At 35.4% G+C, this 19,496-nt stretch overlaps 1 protein-coding gene across 6 annotated transcripts in view; it reads left to right on the top strand.

The window, feature by feature from the left end:
• Kansl1l (KAT8 regulatory NSL complex subunit 1 like) overlaps positions 1-19,496 on the top strand; it is a 101,548-nt gene that overhangs the window by 65,951 nt on the left and 16,101 nt on the right. For all 6 annotated transcript variants that reach the window (XM_031367808.1, XM_031367806.1, XM_031367805.1 and 3 more), the window contains exon 7: positions 17,408-17,570. In XM_031367808.1, the coding sequence (XP_031223668.1) occupies positions 17,408-17,570 (163 nt within the window). The remainder of the gene's footprint in view (positions 1-17,407; positions 17,571-19,496) is intronic.

Below are 19,496 nucleotides of genomic sequence, written 5' to 3'. Positions count from 1 at the left end.
TATTATACTTAAAAGGCCTTCATAAAGACTCCTCCATAAGACTTTTAGATCTGCTAAACTTTTCCAACACATAGTGGGATATAAAATCAACATACAAAATGTAGTCACTTTTTAATATATAATTATAATCAGGCTGAAAAGGAAATCAAGGAAATAATACCTTTCACATTAGCTTCAATACAATAAGGAACACTTTTAACTATAGAAATGAAGGAGATTATAATAAAAAAGTGTGAAAAAAGATGAAAGAAACTAAGGAAGATTAGAGACGATGGGAAAACATCTTATGCCAATGAATCAGCAGAGTTACTATTGTGAACGTATGTATACTACCCAAAGTTCTTTGTAGATCCAATACAATCCTTAACATTTTTTTTTAACAGAAAAAGCAATTTTACAACTAGATTCTGAATAGCCAAAGCAATTCTAAACAAAAAGAACAATGCTGGAGACATCAACCACAGCCATGCTAACAAAGACTCATCACCACTGGGAGGGCAGAGAAGACCATGAAACAAACCCATATGGCTACAGCTATCTCATTTTCAAGAGTGGTTCAAAACAAAACTTACAGAAAATACAACTTCAACAGATGATACTGTGAAAAGTGATTCACACATGGCCAGATTAAGCCCTGTCACAAGAAGAAATGATTCTGAATATATATGAATATATATAAAGAACTTAGAAAGCTGAACATCAAACCTTATACCGTCTAAGCAATGAATGGGCTAATGAATTGGTCAGTTCTTAAAAGATCTATAAATGGCCAATAGACATGTAGGAAAATATGCAGCATCCTCAGCCCTCAGGACAATGTAGACCAGAACTAAACAGATTCCCATCTCACCTCCATCAGAATGGCAATCATCAGATTAGCCAGGAATATAAATTCTGTCAAATAATGAATAAGCAGTTTATATACATAATTAGTGGAATATAAGTTAATGCCACCACCATGAAAGTTAATATAGAGATTCTTCCAAAAACTAAAAATAGAATAATCTCATGTTCTACTATATCATTCCTAGGCATATGTCTGAAGTCAGCATACTGGTAACGAAAGTAATTTTATCTCTGCTTATCCCAGTGATTATCTTTCCACAGGCGTTAATGGGCAAGCGCGCGCGTGCACACACACACACACACACACATACACACACACACACACACACACTGAATTATTCAGTCATAATGAAACATTATATCACTTGCAGGAAAAAGTATGGAACTAGATATCCTGTTAAGTCAAAACAAAACAAATAAACAGGCCAAGAAAATGTTTCTCATGTTTCCTTCTTATCTAGAATCTAGATTTTAAAAAATTTATTAAAAAAAAAAAACCTTGAAAACAAAGTATGACCATTTGGGAAGAGAAAGAGGATCATTAGGTGATAGGAATGGGAACAGGAGAGGGTAAATGGAACAGTTAAGATCAAAGAACATCTTCTGTACATAAGACTGTCATAATGAACTCATTTTTCCAATGAATATATATTAGTAAATGATATTTTGAAGTATCTGGCATCTATGGTAATAGCAATTATGACTTTATTTAACATAATATAAAAAGGTTTACTACCTCCTATGGCATGGTAAATCATGCACAGTATTTAACAAAAATCTCCAAGGCATATTAAGAAGAATAGACACTAAAGAGACAAAACAATTATTAGACCTAACCTCAAGTATGAAGAAAGGTCATATTTTGTCATATGGAAAATCTTAATTAAGAGTGGTATATTAGGATCTTTAGTACATAAAAAAAAAACATAATAGGCTTGCAATGTAAAGAGAAGAAAAATCAAGAGTATCAAAAGATCTAAAGGTTTATGCTACAAATTTAAAATACTGAAACTTGTTTGCTACTGGTGAGCTCATCAGCTAACTGGACATGGCCAAGGAAAGATCAACATATGTAGCAGAGACTATTGAAACTTCAGGAACAATTCAAACAGAAAAAGGAATCTTAAATATCAAACATCATGTCAGAACTATGAGGTAATTTCAGATGGTGTGTCAGATATGTATTGGAATGTCAAAAAAAGAATGGGAAAAAGGAAAGAAATATTTGAAAGAATGATAAATTTCCAAAATTGGAACAAATCAAACACATAAAAAGGTAGGAAATATCAATTTGAGTATCTACCCACCCACCCCATCCATCCATGCATCCATCCATCCATTTATTACATAATATTTAAAACACATTACAACTTTAGAAGCCAAAGACAAATCTTGGAAAAGTCCAGGGGTCAGGGAACAGAAAAGCATCTTTACTGTAGAAGAATAAAAGTAGAAGGATAGGTAACTTTAAAAAAAAAAAAACCTGTGGGACCAGAGATAGGAATAAAATATTTAAACAACTAATATTAAGATTTTTTATCCCAAAAGATGGCCATGTCCTGACACCTGGTACCTAAGAAAATGAAGTATAGGCTAAATTGTGACCCCAACAATTCACTTATGTTGACATTGCAATCCTTCAGTATTTCAAGATGTGACCTAACTTGGAAATAGATTTGCTGCAGAGGTTATCATGATGGGCTCTAAGCCAATACAACTGGTGCTTTTTAAACATGGTAAAACTGGACACAGGTGAATGTTTAAGGTAAATGACTTTTGCATGTGAAAAGTAAGTTCAGAGAATACTGCAGCCTTTTAATATGTTCTTCATATTGTGGTGACCCCAGTCATAAAATCTTTTCATTTGTACTTCATAACTGTAATTTAGTACTCTTATGATTTGTGATGTAAATATCTGATATGCAATCACTGTTGGAGTAGCAACCCACAGGTTGAGAACCACTGATCTAGAGCCAAAGATCATTAAAAACTATCAGTAACCAATAATACACACAACTATTCTTTCTTTATGTCTTTAAAGAAAACAATCCTGCGGACATTTGAAGTCTATCTTCTGGAGCTAAGCTACTCAGTTGCTTTACTTTACTATCACATGCATACGCCATCCATTTATTTAGCAATAGGGTCTTTGCATATTTATTTAAGGAACTTAATACCAAGATCATTTTGGACTTAGGATGAACCCTAAATCTAGTGATAAATATTTCTTATAAAGGACAATAGAATTTGGAAAACAAGTCATTATGAAAAAATGGGAAAGCATTGTGAAATTATGCTACCATAAATCAGGGACAATATAAGTCCTGGATGGTGGGAAAAGTATGGCTCTGCTGACAGCTGGGATGCTATAATTATAAGAAAATGAACGTGGAATTTTTTAACCCTCTCAATTTATAGCATCTTGTTATGGCAGCCATAGGAGTACATGCTACCATAACAAACACATAAAATTGTACAAGTTGCTTTGCAGTTGGTTAATAAGTAAAGAATAAAAAAAATGTAAAGTGCATAATGGAAAAAAAAAAACTAGATTTTTTTTTGAGTAGAGAACATGCAGAGGCTAACACCTGTGCAGGGGATAAAGTGCTAACATCTTTGAGAATATGTGCTGCCATTATTAGATGTTACCAGAAAAATGCAAAAGGTCTGTGTGTGTGGTGCTTGCCCATGAATGCGAGAGTAGACATGCTTACAGAGGCCAGAAAAATACATCTTCTATTGCTACCCACCTTGTTTCTTTGAGACAAGGTTTCACTATACTGGAGGCTCATCTTCTTGGCTTGGCAATCTGGCAGGCCCACTTTAACATGGATGCTGGAGCAGTGATTCTAGATAGTTCCTAAAAGAAATCTTAACCAAAAAAAAAAAAAGAAAGAAAGAAATCTGCAAACAAATTGAGGAGACTTGTGATCTGGTTTCTGGTAAACTACAAGGGAAAGAGGTAACTGAGTAAGAACTGTTAGGTAAAAAGGAACTAGAATTAATAACTGGGAAATTCTCATCTTTAGTTAGGGAAAAGTTATATAACATGCCATGGTGTGAGCCAAAGGTGTGGAAAAACTTTTGCCAAAGATATTGGGGTTTTGATTTGTGAGTAAAGTCATCGGTGAGCAAAAATCATCTCAGCAGAGGCCATGTGTACAGATAGGGCTAACAGTTCAGAATATTCAAAGAACTTTTTTGTCTAGGGACATGGATCTCTAAAAAATATATAGGAGGTTCTTGGTGTTTTTAAAAATTGTAGTAAGGCACATTGCCAGTTCACACAAAAAAAGACAGAGATGCTGTAATATGAAAGATTTTAAGACCTACTAAACTTTCAGACTGATAATAATACTGTGTTTTGTATCTTGAATCTTCCAAGTCAGAGAAAGGTGAATGATGGGTTTTAATGTCAAAAAAACAAGCTTGAAAAAAGTGGAAAAATATCTTCATGGCTGGATGATCTCTCTCTCTCTCTCTCTCTCTCTCAACAAAGATTTATTTTATTTATGTCAGTACACTGTACTTGTCTTCAGACACACTAGAAGAGGGCATTGGATCCCATGACAGATGGTCTTGAGGCACCATGTGGTTGCTGGGAATTGAAAACAGGACCTCTGGAAGAGCAGTCAGTGCTAAGCCATTTCTCCAGCCTCCTAGGTGGTTTCATTAACAACATAAATATATCACTAAGCTAGCTTGGCCTTTGATGTTTTGTTGTCAACAAAGGCATTACATCTAAGAGTATACACTAAGTGAAAACATTTATTATACCTAAATCACACTCATGTATGATGTTAGGATTTTTGTTTTTGACACAGGGCCTCTATGTTGTCCTTTTGGCCTATGTACTTCTTTCTCCTGAGTGCTAGGATTAAAGGCATGTGCCACCATGCCTGGCTATATGCACATATCCATATAAATGTATATGGGTATATATTAAAGGTTTTGAATCCAGCATATCCCAGTAAGTCACCAATAAAGCTAAAAAGCCATTACTCATCAAAGAAATACAACTAAAACTAAAGATGTCACTATGTATATTTATTCTCGAGATCCATCAACTCATAAACTTAATTAGTAGTAAATATATATGTATACAAAGTGACTTGGGTATTTTCATAGGTTGTGAGTTCTGTAGAGAAACAGACCAGCAGAAAAGCAAAGAAAAAAAAAGAAGAAGAATAGAGGTAGAGACACAGAAACATAAAGAGATTTAGCTTGAGTTGACTTGTGACATACACAGTATACCATCTAACAGCTGGAAAGCCAAGAAAAGGTACTGGTAAAATGCATTTATGGTAATAAACATTGGTGGAGTGGCCAGGCTGGCTAGAAAAGAACACTATAATGATTTGGTGTGTGGTCACACCTTCCTATCTTGACCACTGTGGTCAGGTATATAAAGAGGTAAAATGTCATATTTATCTTTCCATAGATATGGATATATGTGTCATGGCACACTTTTAGAATTAAAAGGGATTAAAGGCATGTACCACCATGCCTGGCTATATGCACATATGGCACATCCTTCTTGTTAACTGTTACTAATCAAGACTGCAGAGACTTAAACTGGTTACTATTAGCTTTCATGAGTCTGAACCTAATTTCATTACCTGAGCAGTGATTCTTATACTTACTTAGCTAAGCTCTCTCTGATGTTAAGTATAGTGACAATGGGATAAATCACATAAAGTCTAAACAGTGCTGGTTGCTATGCCTCTTTCATGTCCATACTGTCTTCAGGCTTTTCCTTGTGTTCTCCAGATGATTCCTTTCTTGGGTGTGGGTATGTGTGTAGATATGTTCATATGAGTGCAGGTGCCTATAGAGGCAAGTTACCCTGTATAGTTGATTCACTTGTTATAGATGGTGTGAACAGAACTCAGTTCCTCTGGAAGAGCTGTATGTACTCTTAACCTTTGATCCATCTCTCCTGGTCTTCCACATTATTTTTCTTTTTTCAGACTAAAACAATTTTTCATAGAATATATTTTGATCATGTATTTTCCCTTGTCTCAATTCCTCCCAGATCTTTCCCACCAACCTACTTACTCAACTTTGTTCTCTTTCACATTCTTTCGAAAAAGAAAATCAAAGCAAACAAAAAATAAGACAAAAAAATCAAAACAAACAAAAGAAGCCCATATAAAAAACCCCAAAACAAACCATGGAGCTCGTTTTGTGTTGGCCAATTACTCCCTGCATGCAGTCTGCCCTGGGTGTCTTAGATAAACCTAGTGACAGTTCATTGGAGAAAACTTTTTCTCTTTGCCAGCAGCTATCAGTTACAAATAGCTTCTCTGTTAAAGGTGGAACCCGGTGTCTACTTTCCCTGCTAGTACTTGTCACCTTCGGGCATGAGCTCTTGCAGGTCTTCTTGTACATGAATTCATGGATGTGTTAGTCCCGCTGTGTCTACAAGACACAATTTCCCTGGAGTCATCCACCATCTCTGGTCCTTAAAATCTTGTTCTCTCCGCTTCTGCGTTGACCCTTGAGAGGAGGGCTTTGATGAAGACACTTTATTTGGGAGTAAGCGCCCCAAAGTCTTCTTTCCTGCATATTGTCAGTTGTGGATATGTGTTAGTTCCTACCTCCACCAAGAAGCTTCCCCAATAAGGGCTAAGTTAGGTACTAATCTCACTCAGGACAATTTCTTTCTTTCTTTCTTTCTTTTTTTTTTTTTTTTTTTTTTTTTTTTTTTTTTTTTTTTTTTTTTTTTTTTGATTTTTTAAAATGTCTTTGTCTACTTTTTATTAGATATTTTCTTTATTTACATGTCATATCATTTCTCCTTTCCCAGTTTCCCCTCCAAAATAAAAAAACCCAAAAAACAAGAACAAACCCCTATTCCCTCCCCCTGCTCGCCATCCCACCCTCTCCTGTTTACTGGCCCTGGCATTCCCCTACACTGGGGCACAGAACCTTCACAGGGCCAAGGGCCTCTCCTCCCGTTGATGACCGACTTGGCCATCATCTACTATACACATGCTGCCAGAGCCATCAGTCCCACCATGTGTACTCCTTGGTTGGTGGCTGACTCCCTAGGAACGCTGAGGGTACTAGTTAGTTCATATTGTTGTTCGTCCTAAGGGGCTGCAAACCCTTCAGCTCCTTTAGTCCTTTCTTTAACTCCTTCATTGGGGACCCTTTACTCAGTTCAATGGATGGCTGTGAGCCTCTAATTCTCTATTAGTTGGGCACTGGCAGAGCCTCTCAGGAGACAGCTATTCAGGACAATTTCTTTAGAATAGGCAAACTTCTTATATTGTCTATGCTTTCCAAAATGCAAATAATAAATTTAGTGAATGTGGAATTTACTTTGAGAATTCCACATTAAGAATTTATAGGACAAGAACACATAGTAAAAGACACGATTCATAGGGGTTATCATTTGAAACTACCACACTCCATTTAGATCCCAATGAGTGCCATTTCTAAACCATTTAACCATTCCCCCAAGAGCAATAGTATTTTGCCATTTTTGGTGTTTGAATTAAGGGTGAGGCCTCAGAGGCCATCCTAACATGTAGGTATCTGTACTGAGGCTTTAGTATACCTTCTCTGTGTGTATAGTTTTCAGGTATAGCTCCTCTGTATTAATGAGTTTAATTTTATGAATAAAGTTATTGGTTATTTGCCCTTCAAATACCCAACAGACACAGCTAGGCAGAAAAGAAACTGCAGTTTGGGGAAATGTATGGCATAGGTCAGTTCTGAATACAAGTAGAAACATTGCAGGCTTGTTGATTAAAGTCTGTAAAGTAGTTCTTTGTTTTTGAACTTGCAAAAGTCCCGCATCTGGATTGCAATTCCCGAGTTCTGGGAATGAGTGAGCTCTAGTGTGTGGTACTTTTCTGAAGTCCTAACAAAAGCTCTTATATTTGAGATCTTGACACTAAAGACACAGTTTTATCAGTAACCTGTACTTCATCTTCATGCTAATGTTATTTCCTATTTCAAGACACTATTAGGTACTTTCAGCATTCTGCCTAGAAACAGTCAGGGACCAGCTACAACTCAATGGATAACTATACTTGCAGTGTATGTAAATTCACAGTAGAAAGGAGACAAACAGTTCCCTCTGTCCACTGACAGTGTGTGTGGTCAGTACATGCATGCATGTGCAAACACAAAAACTGATAGTACTTTTTTTTGCACATACAAAAAACTGATAGTACATCTTGCACCAAGTCACCTGAGCATATAGCTTTCAATTTAGTATTTTGAGGTAGAAACTTCTGAGTGTGTGAAAAGTTGACCTGATTCTAGTGCCTTCTCCTGGGCTCTTTTCATTCTTTGGTTTGCCTTGTCCAACTGTGTTGGTTTTTGTTTTATATTATTGCATTTCATTTTGTTATTTCTAAGAAGCCTGTTCTTTTATAATGACAGACCAAGTTAACAGTTGCTAAAAGTCCACAGAGGTTTCAAATCTAGAAACTTTGAAGTCTTTAGACAGATTATATTATTTATTGTCTGCTTATTTCTTATGGGGATACATTGGTTTATTCCTGGAGAATTTATGTTTTTACATTTGGTAAAATGTAATTAAAAATTATTGACATATTTACAGTACAGATGTGTCTTTAGATCTAGAAAATACTTTGGCAGGCATGGATGAGATGTAAAAATATTCTCTAGAAAAATGCATGTATGATTCTTAACATACAAATATAGATTATAGCATTAAAGTAATGTTCCAGTTATAATTAGTAATCAAAATAAGAATGATTATCTGACCATAATGTTGTTTAGATTCTTCTTTGTATTCTTTATAGCTGCCATGCAACCTTTTGTCCTACATAGTTGACATTTCAGCTGTAGGGACCAGGGAGCCACCCTACCTAATTCCGGGCAAAGGGAGTTCTCTGTAACAGTAGGAAAGAACAGATAGTTCTAGAATTCAAGATAAAATCCTGAATATAGCTTACAAGAGAATACCAATTATTACATCTTCTCTCTCATACATGAAACTGGCTTTAAATGTTTATATATGTGTATGCACGTGGGAGTATGTGTAGGTAGAGTCAAGGAAACTATAAAGAGGTTCATGAAAAGAAAAAAAAGGAAATAAAAAAACCAGGCTCTTTACATTTTAAAATTAAATGTATTTTAAATTAAAATTTAATTTAACTTTGCCTTTCCTCTACCTTTCTCCAGCATGACAACTATCTAGTTGATCACTGTCTTTGAATATTACACTTACACATGCATTCACAAACGGAAGGTTCCCCCTTGCCTTTGCTATCCTAGTCTCTTACTTTTCTTTTCTTCCCTTGCTTCTATGTAAATGTAACCACGTTTCTTTCATTAGTAGGTGACCTTTTAGATAGTTTCTCATTAACTGTGTTGCTCTGAAGAATTATGTTTGTACTTCGAGGAACTACTCTTATTTAAAGAGTAAAAGCCATAAGAAAATTTTGGAATACCAAGAAACCATATCAGAATAAACTTTTCATTATTCATCAGTTTTAGCATGTAATCCACAAGCCAACTCATAAAAAAAGCTTTAATTGACTTAAAATTTAAAAATTGGAATAAATCTTAAAATTAAGATTGCATTTTTAGTATTTATTCACTAAAATTCCTTAATAAATCTTTATGGCAAATGATAAAAGTAGTGTTTCTAAGGCATTCCCTAGACTATCTCATCATGGATGCTTCAGGGATTATCTAATTATATGCTGGGTGGTTTAGCAAACTAATTCAGAAGCACAAGCTGTAGTTTAGTAATATACTAAAATTCTATTTTAATGTTTTCATTTTCTTTCTAAAATGAAAGATTATTTGGTTTACAAACTTCATTTATATGATTAAAGGGCACTTCATATTTTAATTAAAAATACTTAAGTGAAAATATTTTTGAATTACATATAAAATAATTACAGGTATGTTCATCCTTTAAAAATCAGAAAAAGTTCAAAGTAATATGATTTTATATAGATTTAAATTCATGTTGGAGAAATAAGGCACATAGACAAATTATATTTCAATCCAAGTGTCTCAGATAATCTCTTGTACCTTGAGGAGAGATTTCTGTAGGAAATAAATAATGAATTATAGTGCTATAGGAAACAGGTGAACTCGAGTGTCTGAGATGTCCAATTAAATGAAGAAAAGGAGGTGGCAACTATTATTCAAGTAATAGCAGTCTACTACTGAGAAACCAGCTCTTCCTCACCTGGGCGTCACCTCGACTTTACCCCATAAAGAGTATCTTCATTAGATAATAAGTAATTGTGGTGAAGGTATTCCTAGTTATAAAACTTCTATATTCCGAGGAATTCATGAGTTGACGAAATTCAATTTACTACACACATACCATTACTTCTGTGAGAAAATATGCCTTATGGAATTGCGGTTCAATCTGGATGGTATCAAATTTTACTAAGAAATAAAAATGATTTCCTAGTGGCTGTAGCACATTTTGGTCGCTCCACATATGTGTTCTGTACTACTTATACAGTGTACTGATATCCTAGTTGTATCTTTTTGGGGGGGGAGAGGCAGCACTGGGAATTGAACCCAAGGTTTGGATCATGCTAAACAAGCACTCTGCCACCGAGCTACACCTTGAACCTGTTGTATTTCTTAGTAGGGCACTGTTGTGCCATGCTGTAATAAGCCCCTCAGTCATTCTTCTGCCAGAGAGTACTGAATGTTGTCTGCTTCAGTTCCATTTGCCTTGTGACTTCTCATATTCCAAGAGTTAAAATTGCTTCCTTTCATGTCACCTAAGAACGTCGCCAAGATAACATGAAAAAAGATACAAACCACAAACACCATTTTTACTGCATTCTGAAGGACAAAGTAAATCACTTGTGCATCTCAGAGTCAAAAGGATGGAGAAACATATCTTTTAAAGAAGAGTTTTAGACTTTTTAAATTTAACTAGGAGTAGATGTGTACACAGGCACACGAATGTAGGTGCCTATGGAAGCCAGTGGGGTCAGATACACAAGACCTGCAGTTAGAGATACGTATAAATATAACCTTAGATGGGTGCTGCAACCCAAAATTTGATCCCCTGAAAGAGTAGAAAGTACTCTTTAACTGTAGCCATCTCCCTAGCCTTTTTGATATAGAAATCTTTTCATAAGAGGTTATACTTTTAAGAATGGAAGGAATTTGTGTCCATTTCTATTAGGCAACCTTCCAAATGAGGTCTTGCTTTGGCAAACATAGGTGACCTCATTTAAGAAATCAAAGAGGAGAAACTGTATGGCTGCCTTAGAGTCCTGTTGAGACTAAATAATAGGGTAAACAACCCAATCCCTGCAGCATAAGCATTCTTCAGGTGTGAATGAGGATGGTAGTCATGAATTAGAATAATGTTGTGGAATCAGTGATGATCTTTGTTTTGGAGAAGTGAAATATGAGTGCTATTTTAGAACAATTACTGTGGAGCCTTTGAAAGGGTCAGTTTGCAATAGGGAGAGACTTGGAAAACAAGGAACTATCAGACTAGATGTAGTGAAGACTTGGATCACAAGGAAAAAAAGACTTGAAAAAAAAACATTTTGTAGAATGAATGATGAGTTAACTGGTTTGGTATGATAAAGAAAAAGTTTTGGAAGAGAAGAAATAGAAAACAGTTACAACTATAGTACCACTGAATTTCTTTCATAAAATGTCTCACATAAGTGCTAATAATAATAGCATACTAACATCAAGAATTAGGACATGATAGAACATGGATCAAATCTGATTCCCTACTTCATGCATGTTGTTTATAGTTGTATAAACTCTGCTCTGCTATGAACAGAAAATGTTTTATTTTCTTCAGAACACAAATTCAATATATTTTTAACCTGTGTGGTCCTTAGTTTTGTGTTTATCTTGGACTCATTCTTTGTGTTATGTATTATGTCTTTCAAGCCAGTGAGGAATGGCATTTTGTCATGTTTGCCCAATATAACATTACATTTTCTTCTCATATTTTTATATTGGTTTATTTTTACTATTTTTTTGCCCAATATTTCTTGTTTTGGAGAAATCTGTAGTACAAACATGTTTCCATTCTCCCTTTCATAACAGAGCAGCACAGCTCTGATGAGTATGAATGTGCCTTACCAAGTGCAGCCTTCCAGTATGTTAAAGCTGGTAGAGAACAACGTCCATACAGGTCTGGAAAACTCTGAAGGACTTCTACTGGGGAAGCAGGTCTTCATGTAGATCAATGCAAGATTTAGATCATTACAATAATGTACTTGATATGCCCTCCTTCCCTCCCTTCTTCTCCCTTCTAGTAAGCAATATTCCCTACCTTGTGCCACGCGGTATTTAGGCAGAGGAGATACTATAGTGAAGAAGATGTAAGGATTCCCACCTCCCTGGATCTAACACTCAGTTGGGAAAATGGCAAAATTTAAATGTTAATGGGTACAGTTTCTTTTTTTTTTTTTTTTAAGAATAGACTGAAAATGAGGAGATAATAGAGGGTTCTGGAGCAAAGAAAAAGACCTAAAAGCTGACATTGATGGAAACATTAACTTCCTGAACAGATTGTTATAGTAAACAATCATAAAACAAAATCAGGTCTTTAGAAATTAAAAATGAAATTGTTGGGATTAATCTGTCTTTATAAGGATTAGAATATAAGGCCAAGGGAATTTTCTAGAACACAAAACACATGTATTTCTGACACTTGAGGAAAAAGGCATATATTTTGAAAAAGTTCATTAACTATTCAGTAATATCAACTAAAATATGTAAATAACCCATACCTAGACAGATTATCGTGAAATTTATGAAAAAAATATAAGAGCTTAAGGCTTGTAAAGAGAACACAAAGTTCTCAGCTCAACATATGGCCAACAATTGGTAAGGATGGTGCTGCCACTAAAACTGATTCCTTTAGGTGCTACCAGACAATAGAAGTTCTGAGGGAACAATTATCCTCAATTTAGGAGTGAAACTAAGTTATGATGATTATAATGTGAATTCTAGAGGAAGTATAACCACATCAACAAATTATTAAAACTAAAACCATTTACCATATAAGAACCATTTAAATATATATTTTAAAAAGCAATGTATGTTTCCAAAAGGAGATTGTAAATTTTCTAAGATCACATAACTATTTACATAGAAACATGAAAGTTTATGCCAAAGACCAGCTTTGATAGCACAGAATATACTGAGTCAGGCAGTGAGATGTGATATACATGATTAGGGTTGGTGCTAAGAGCAGCCAATGCCACCCCTGCTCCCCCTTTCTCCCTATATGCTGACAGTGGCGAGCAATGTACAGGGTCAGCACTACTAATAGCACAAAATTATCTGGGGCTGGCAACAATGCGCAGGGAGAAACTCTGAACATTTTTTCAACTCTTAAGGTGGTTGGTGAGAAAAAGATCTTCACACAAACACAGCAGCCAGGCCTGACCACCCGTTTCATCAATTTCACAAGTGCATATGCATATTTTTATACATACACATATACTTACGTATGTGTGCTCCTGTGTGTACACACATACAGATAGACATTGGGCAGATGATGCAGCGCGCCAACAGCCATGCTTTATTTTTTTCTCCCAACCTTCTTATACTTTGACAAAAGTTCTTTATAAAATTACCTCAGATAAAATATTACACAAACAGGAGTTATAGAAGGTTGTTGATAGTTCAAAACAGTATTTCATTCTATAAGCTCAAACGGTTTCATATGGCCTTGTTTAATCATAATGTACACCAGTGTCTACATCCTTGGGCTTGACCTAGATGAATGTTCTTCCTTGAACACAAATCTGTCACAAGCCTATTTCTCTTCTTAGTACAATTTATGAAAGCTCATTGTATTCTTTTTATATAGCCTTTATTCTGAGGATGGGGCACCCAATGCAACACAACAAGACTGTATGGGCTATCTCCAGGGAGCTCACTTGCCTACAGAAGCTCTTCCTGCATGGAATCTGCCAGTTTTATGTAGTATGTAAAATATCTTCCTAAATAGCAGACATCGTATTTAAATTGAAGGTAATCTCAGTAAAACTTAGCAAGATACCTTTAAAACTCAGTAACTTATTCATATGTATGATGACAAATTTATGAATAGCTTAGTGTACATTTAAAAAGAGAGGGTGAATGAACACTGACATACAGTATTATGTCCTTAGTAATGGCTCCAGTGTAGACAAATAGAACTGAAGAATAGAATGTAGAGATTCAAATATTTTAACCTTACAGTGTGTTGGGTAATAAAAAATAAAAATGGAGCAACTGAGATAAAAGGCAATGAAATCATTTCAAGGGGCATGAAGAGACTACAGAGGATAGAGATCAAGAAATGACTTTACATGATGTGACAATTATATAACTTTATCTGCTGTTGCTCATTTGGGTTCCTGCTCAGTTGGCACTATGTTAATAAAAGCTGCAAATATATTATTGTACATTTTTTTGTGTCATCATTTTTGGTCATTATTTTACACTGCCATCAGAAATATTCTGACCACCTGAGTTAAGTCATCTGTGCTATAACAAGATAGTTAGTGTTTTTAATGTTAGCCAGTCTAATAGGAGAGTCAGATTGGCATGGTGCATATTGTCTACTTGAGGCTTAATTTCTTTTTCTATCTTCTTTGCATTTTCTGACTTATGATTTGTCTTTGATCCTAGATTTATAATTTCCAAATATCACACTATTGTTATCTCAAATTTTTCTTGTGATTAAAAAACATCCGTATGATTTTAGTCAGGCATTATAGATTTGTTTTTTTTCTTTGTGTGTCTGAGCGTTTTGTCTGCATAGGTGTGTACCGTGTGCGTTCAGTACGTGCAGAGGTCAGAACTCGAGGGTATCTGACCATGAAACTGAAGAAATGCATGCTTGTGAACCATCAAGTCAGTGATAGGAAAGAAACCAGAGTCTACAAGAGCAATTAAATGCTCTTAACCTCATAGCCATCTTTCCAGTACTAGTCAGGCCTTTAAGTTGATTGAGATTTGTTTTGTGGGTCAATGTAAAAGTACACTGTACATGTGAATGTTCAATGTGCACTTGAAAGTTTGGATGAACTTTTAAACAGGTGCCCTAATTAGCTTTACTTAGTTAATAGTACTGATCAAAACATTTATATCCTTAAACATACTTCACTTTTCAGACCTCCCAACAATCAGTTCAAATTTGTATATTGTCTAGTTTTCCTTTTTAATTCTTTCAGTGTGTTTTGAGGTTGTTTCTTATATATTTTGAAGCTGACTGTTTCTGCATAAGTATTTTCTTCTTTTGGGTGTATATATGAGAATATCTGTGCTGTTTCTCTGTTTATTTTTGATATATATAATGTGTTGGGTTCACAGCTAGGCAGGGATTTACCAAAAGATAATTGAACTGAGCTGAATGGAATCTTGACTTTTACTTTTACTTGATATATATCTTTACATGAAATGCTGGATTTTTTTAGTTGATACATGTTAAAATTTTGGGAGAGAGAATTAAATTAATATGTTTTGTAAGTGATCAAGACATAACTTTTCCTTGAAAGCCATAGTGGAATTTCGTAGAAATAATTTCCCCAAACTCACATATATAAATTTCACCCTCCATGTGATATTTAGAATTAGGGGCTACTAGTGACTTGGTAGACTCAGTGCCAGAGAGCTATCACCACACATCTGCTATGTAATGGTTCCGGTAAAATATATCTATGAAGAAAGTAGGCCATCAACAGACATAGACTCAGTCAACACTGTCATTTAAGACTTTCCGGCCTCTGGAACTTTCTATTATTTACAAGCCATCTAGCTTACATTACTTATAGACTACGGTTACACATTATGAAAACCTGCACACACAGAACAAGCCAAGTGTGGTGTGGCTCATGCTGGGAGAAGAGAAAAGAGAAGCTTCATTCTTTCTGGTCAGCATTAGGTTGAAGAACACTATGTTAAAAATAAACAAGTGGAGAGCAATGGTAGAAGACAACCTGACATCAACCTCAGGCCTTTTCCCATGTATATATGGTAAGTGCACCTACACTCACAAAAGCACCCAGACATGAACATGCCCACCCTTGTATACCACACACAAATAACAAAGAAAAATGTGAAAGAATACATTAACAGAGGTACTTCATTAATCCTAAAGAAAGTATGGCAGGGATCAGTGAAATATAAAACATATATCAACAAAACCAATCGCTGAGTTTTGAAAAAGTAAATTTTCTACACCCCTACCAAGGCTCTTCAAAATAATCCAAGGTAGACTTCACCTTTATAAATATGTTAATGCAATTTGCCTGGGAAAATTTTGTAATTTCAATTGGCTCAGGAAAAAAAAATCTACAATTAAAAGACATTTTGGGAAAACTGGGAGCATAACCTGATCAACAAATAACCAAAAAATGCCTACAAGTAAAGTATTTCTATATGTGGATATATATGTATGTGTGTATGTGGTGTGCACATGTATATGTACAATTAGAAGAGGTTGATGTTCAATGTCTCCCTCCCTATCTTATTTTAATTCAGTTTTATATCACTTTCTCGCCTCCCTTCCCAACTCCCTTCCCTAGAACCTCATATATATATATGATCTGCTGCTGAGTTCATTTTTGTGGTATGCATGAGGTTTCAAGGCTGACTGTCCTGCAGATTCCTATGATATGTTGATCTTTACATTGGTTATAGTTGTGGTTTTCTGTGATGGTCTCCATTTGTTGTTAAGAGAGCTTTCTTTGACAAAGGGTGGTAGCAACACTTACCTAGGAGAGGTGGCCTCACACAAAAAGAGCATTGTAAGACAGGTCTGGAAGTAGACTGTAAGCTTTAAGACCACAGTAGTAAGGAGCCCTATGTCATCGCTTCAGTTAGGGTCTCTTAGTGAAACTAGAGTTCATCAATTGGTTAGACTAGCCACAGAGCCTCCAGAATCCTCCTGTCACCACCTTCAGCACTGGGATTGCTGATTATGCTGCCGCACCTGCAGTTTTACATGTGTACTGGGTATAATCAAATTCTTATCTTTGCTTGGCAAAGACTTTCTTTGGCTAATTAACTATCTCTCCAACCCCGCATACATCATTTGGAATTGTTATGTCATTTCTGTTATAACCAGTTGCAAATGAGAATATCTCCTTTGGTCACTTTGCTATTTATTAATGATACTGAGCACATTCAGCATGGATAACATTTCCAAGTAACAAAGCGTTTAGCATTAACTGAAGCATCCAAAGTAAGATTACATATGGACAATACATTTGGATTCTTCATCTCCTACTGAAGACTAAAGGAAACTGTAAAGACACTGGTCATAGATGAGCAGATATGCTGAATATCAATTTCTTTTTTGTTTTGTTTTGTTTTTGTTTTTGGATTTTTGAGACACAGTTTCTGTGTAAAGCCCTGGCTGTCTTGGAACTCACTCTGTAGACCAGGCTGGCCTTGAACTCAGAAATCTGCCTGCCTCTGCCTCCCAAGGGCTGGGATAAAAGGCGTGTGCCACCACTTCCCAGCAACAATTTCATTTTTAAATACCTTAAATAGGAATGGAGATATTGCTTAGCAGTTAAGTCTAAAACAAAAAGTGAAAGTTTTACATTTTTTCTTGCAGACTTTATCTTCAAAAGAAGCATTTTTAAGTAGCACACAGATGCCTTACATGGGATCACCTTTCAGTTGGGACAACTGGGAACAGAGTTCCAGGTCTCACCTGTTAAGAGAACATATTTCCAAACTCGATTCCTCCTTCCATCCTGTTTTGTCGTTACCATCGGGTAAGCTGCCTCATAAATATTTGAGTACTTTCTATAATGAAGTATCATCTTATAAGGACAGGCAATCTCTGAAAGTTGTTTTGTTTTTACAGAGGGGGAGACTGTTGAAATGGGGGTCTCACTATGTAGCCCTGGAAATATTTATGTCTACTAAGCACACTAGATATTTTAATTCTTATAACCCCAGGAGAGCACATTATGTTGTCCTTTTCATCTTACACATGAGCATATATATAAAATATATACAAATGTAAACAAAATAAGTTTACTAAAAGTCCAAAAGTTACTTTAGGAAGGTACATGGGAAGAAGGGCCTTCTCCAGTTAGAACATTCTGTTTCCAGCACTTAACGGTAGACAGATATTGTTGTTAGTGCTTGTTAAGTCTTTAGAGGAACAAGGTTATGTTGAAGCAAATGGAAAACAAAATCTTGAAAACCTTAAAGTATTTTAAAGCATAGTATTCAATTTCTTTCCCCATTTAATTTTTTTCATTTTTACATCAAATTTCATGATCCTTAGACTTTTGATTTTATTTTTTTGTACGTGATTAAAGTCCTGAGCCAGGCACAGCGATGCACCCCTTTAATCTCAGAATTGAGGAGACAGACGTAGGCAAATTTCTGTGAATTTGGGGCTAACCTGACCTAATAAAGCACAACTGTTGAGAAAGCAGTTCATCTCATGTCTCCAGATACGTCTTCAGTCTCTCCTGATATAAGTGTCATAAATAATTCTGCATATCACTGACAAAACATTAAATAGGTTTAAAAACAAAGTTCTATAAAATATGTTTCTCAGGGGAAAGTATAGGTGTCTATTTATGTATTTCAACTTTATTGTATTTTCATATTCAATAAAACTTTTATTTTTTATGTGTTTGTATGTATGCCACGATGTGTGTATAGGTCAGATATCAATTCTCTGGAGTCAATTTTCTCTGTTCATCATGTTGTCATGCTTGATGGCAATGTCTTTATCTGCTTACCTCAATGGCCCAGGTTTTACAGCTATGAATGAAAAAACTCTTGCTTAATAAGAAGTTTGATTTGAGGTGGCTAAACAGGTAAAAGGCACTTTCCACAGCCTGACAACCCTAGTTCAATCCCAGGACCCACATGGCAGAACGAAAAGACAACTTCCATGGGGGAGGTGTCCCCTGACTTCCACTTGCCCATGCTGTGGCACTTGTACAAACACACAATAAATAATGTAATGAAGTATACAGCACACCTTATCTATGTCTTTGTTTCTCTTTGAGTATAAAATACACCAACATTTTCAACTGAATTTCCATAATTCTCTGGCTAAAGGAAGAGAACTTCTCGGTGGATATTAGTCTTTATACAGGTAGCTTTAATTATAATAAAATAAAATAATGTGAAACTAGATGTTTCATGCATTCTGCTTATAGGGGTGTTTCTGTGTAACAACTAGCACCACATAAAAATCACTTTCATTATTTTAAATATTTTTTGTAAAAATCTTGTGGGGCATTTGTGTCCATTCCTCTGAGGAGACTGTTACATTTATACTGACTACTCTTTTTTTTTTAATGAGTTCCATGTTTTTATTTTGTGATTTGTTAGCAATAAATTGTCCAAACAGTAAACATATCTGAAAATAACATATGACGATGATCAGGGTAAAGATGGAGTAAGGGAAGGGCTGCTTTGGGCTGTGTACTGTTCTGCATGGCTCAGTATTGGTAGCGTAAGATAGCTTTAAAATGTAAGGCACATTTGACATGACAACTGCAGGAAGTAAGGAGACAAAGCAGCGCCCATGTATATGACTACTCTTACATACTAAAGGAGGATCCCAGAATTGTTCTTAACCCTAGTTTCTTGTTTGTTAACAAGACTTCATTAGTCACATTCTAAACACATTTACTAACCTTCTTGGAAAAGTACTGCAATACTTTTAC

Source organism: Mastomys coucha, unplaced genomic scaffold (genome assembly GCF_008632895.1).
Source record: "Mastomys coucha isolate ucsf_1 unplaced genomic scaffold, UCSF_Mcou_1 pScaffold14, whole genome shotgun sequence".
In the NCBI taxonomy this organism is placed as follows: Eukaryota; Metazoa; Chordata; class Mammalia; order Rodentia; family Muridae; genus Mastomys; species Mastomys coucha.
This window is presented reverse-complemented; position numbering and strand designations above follow the sequence as displayed.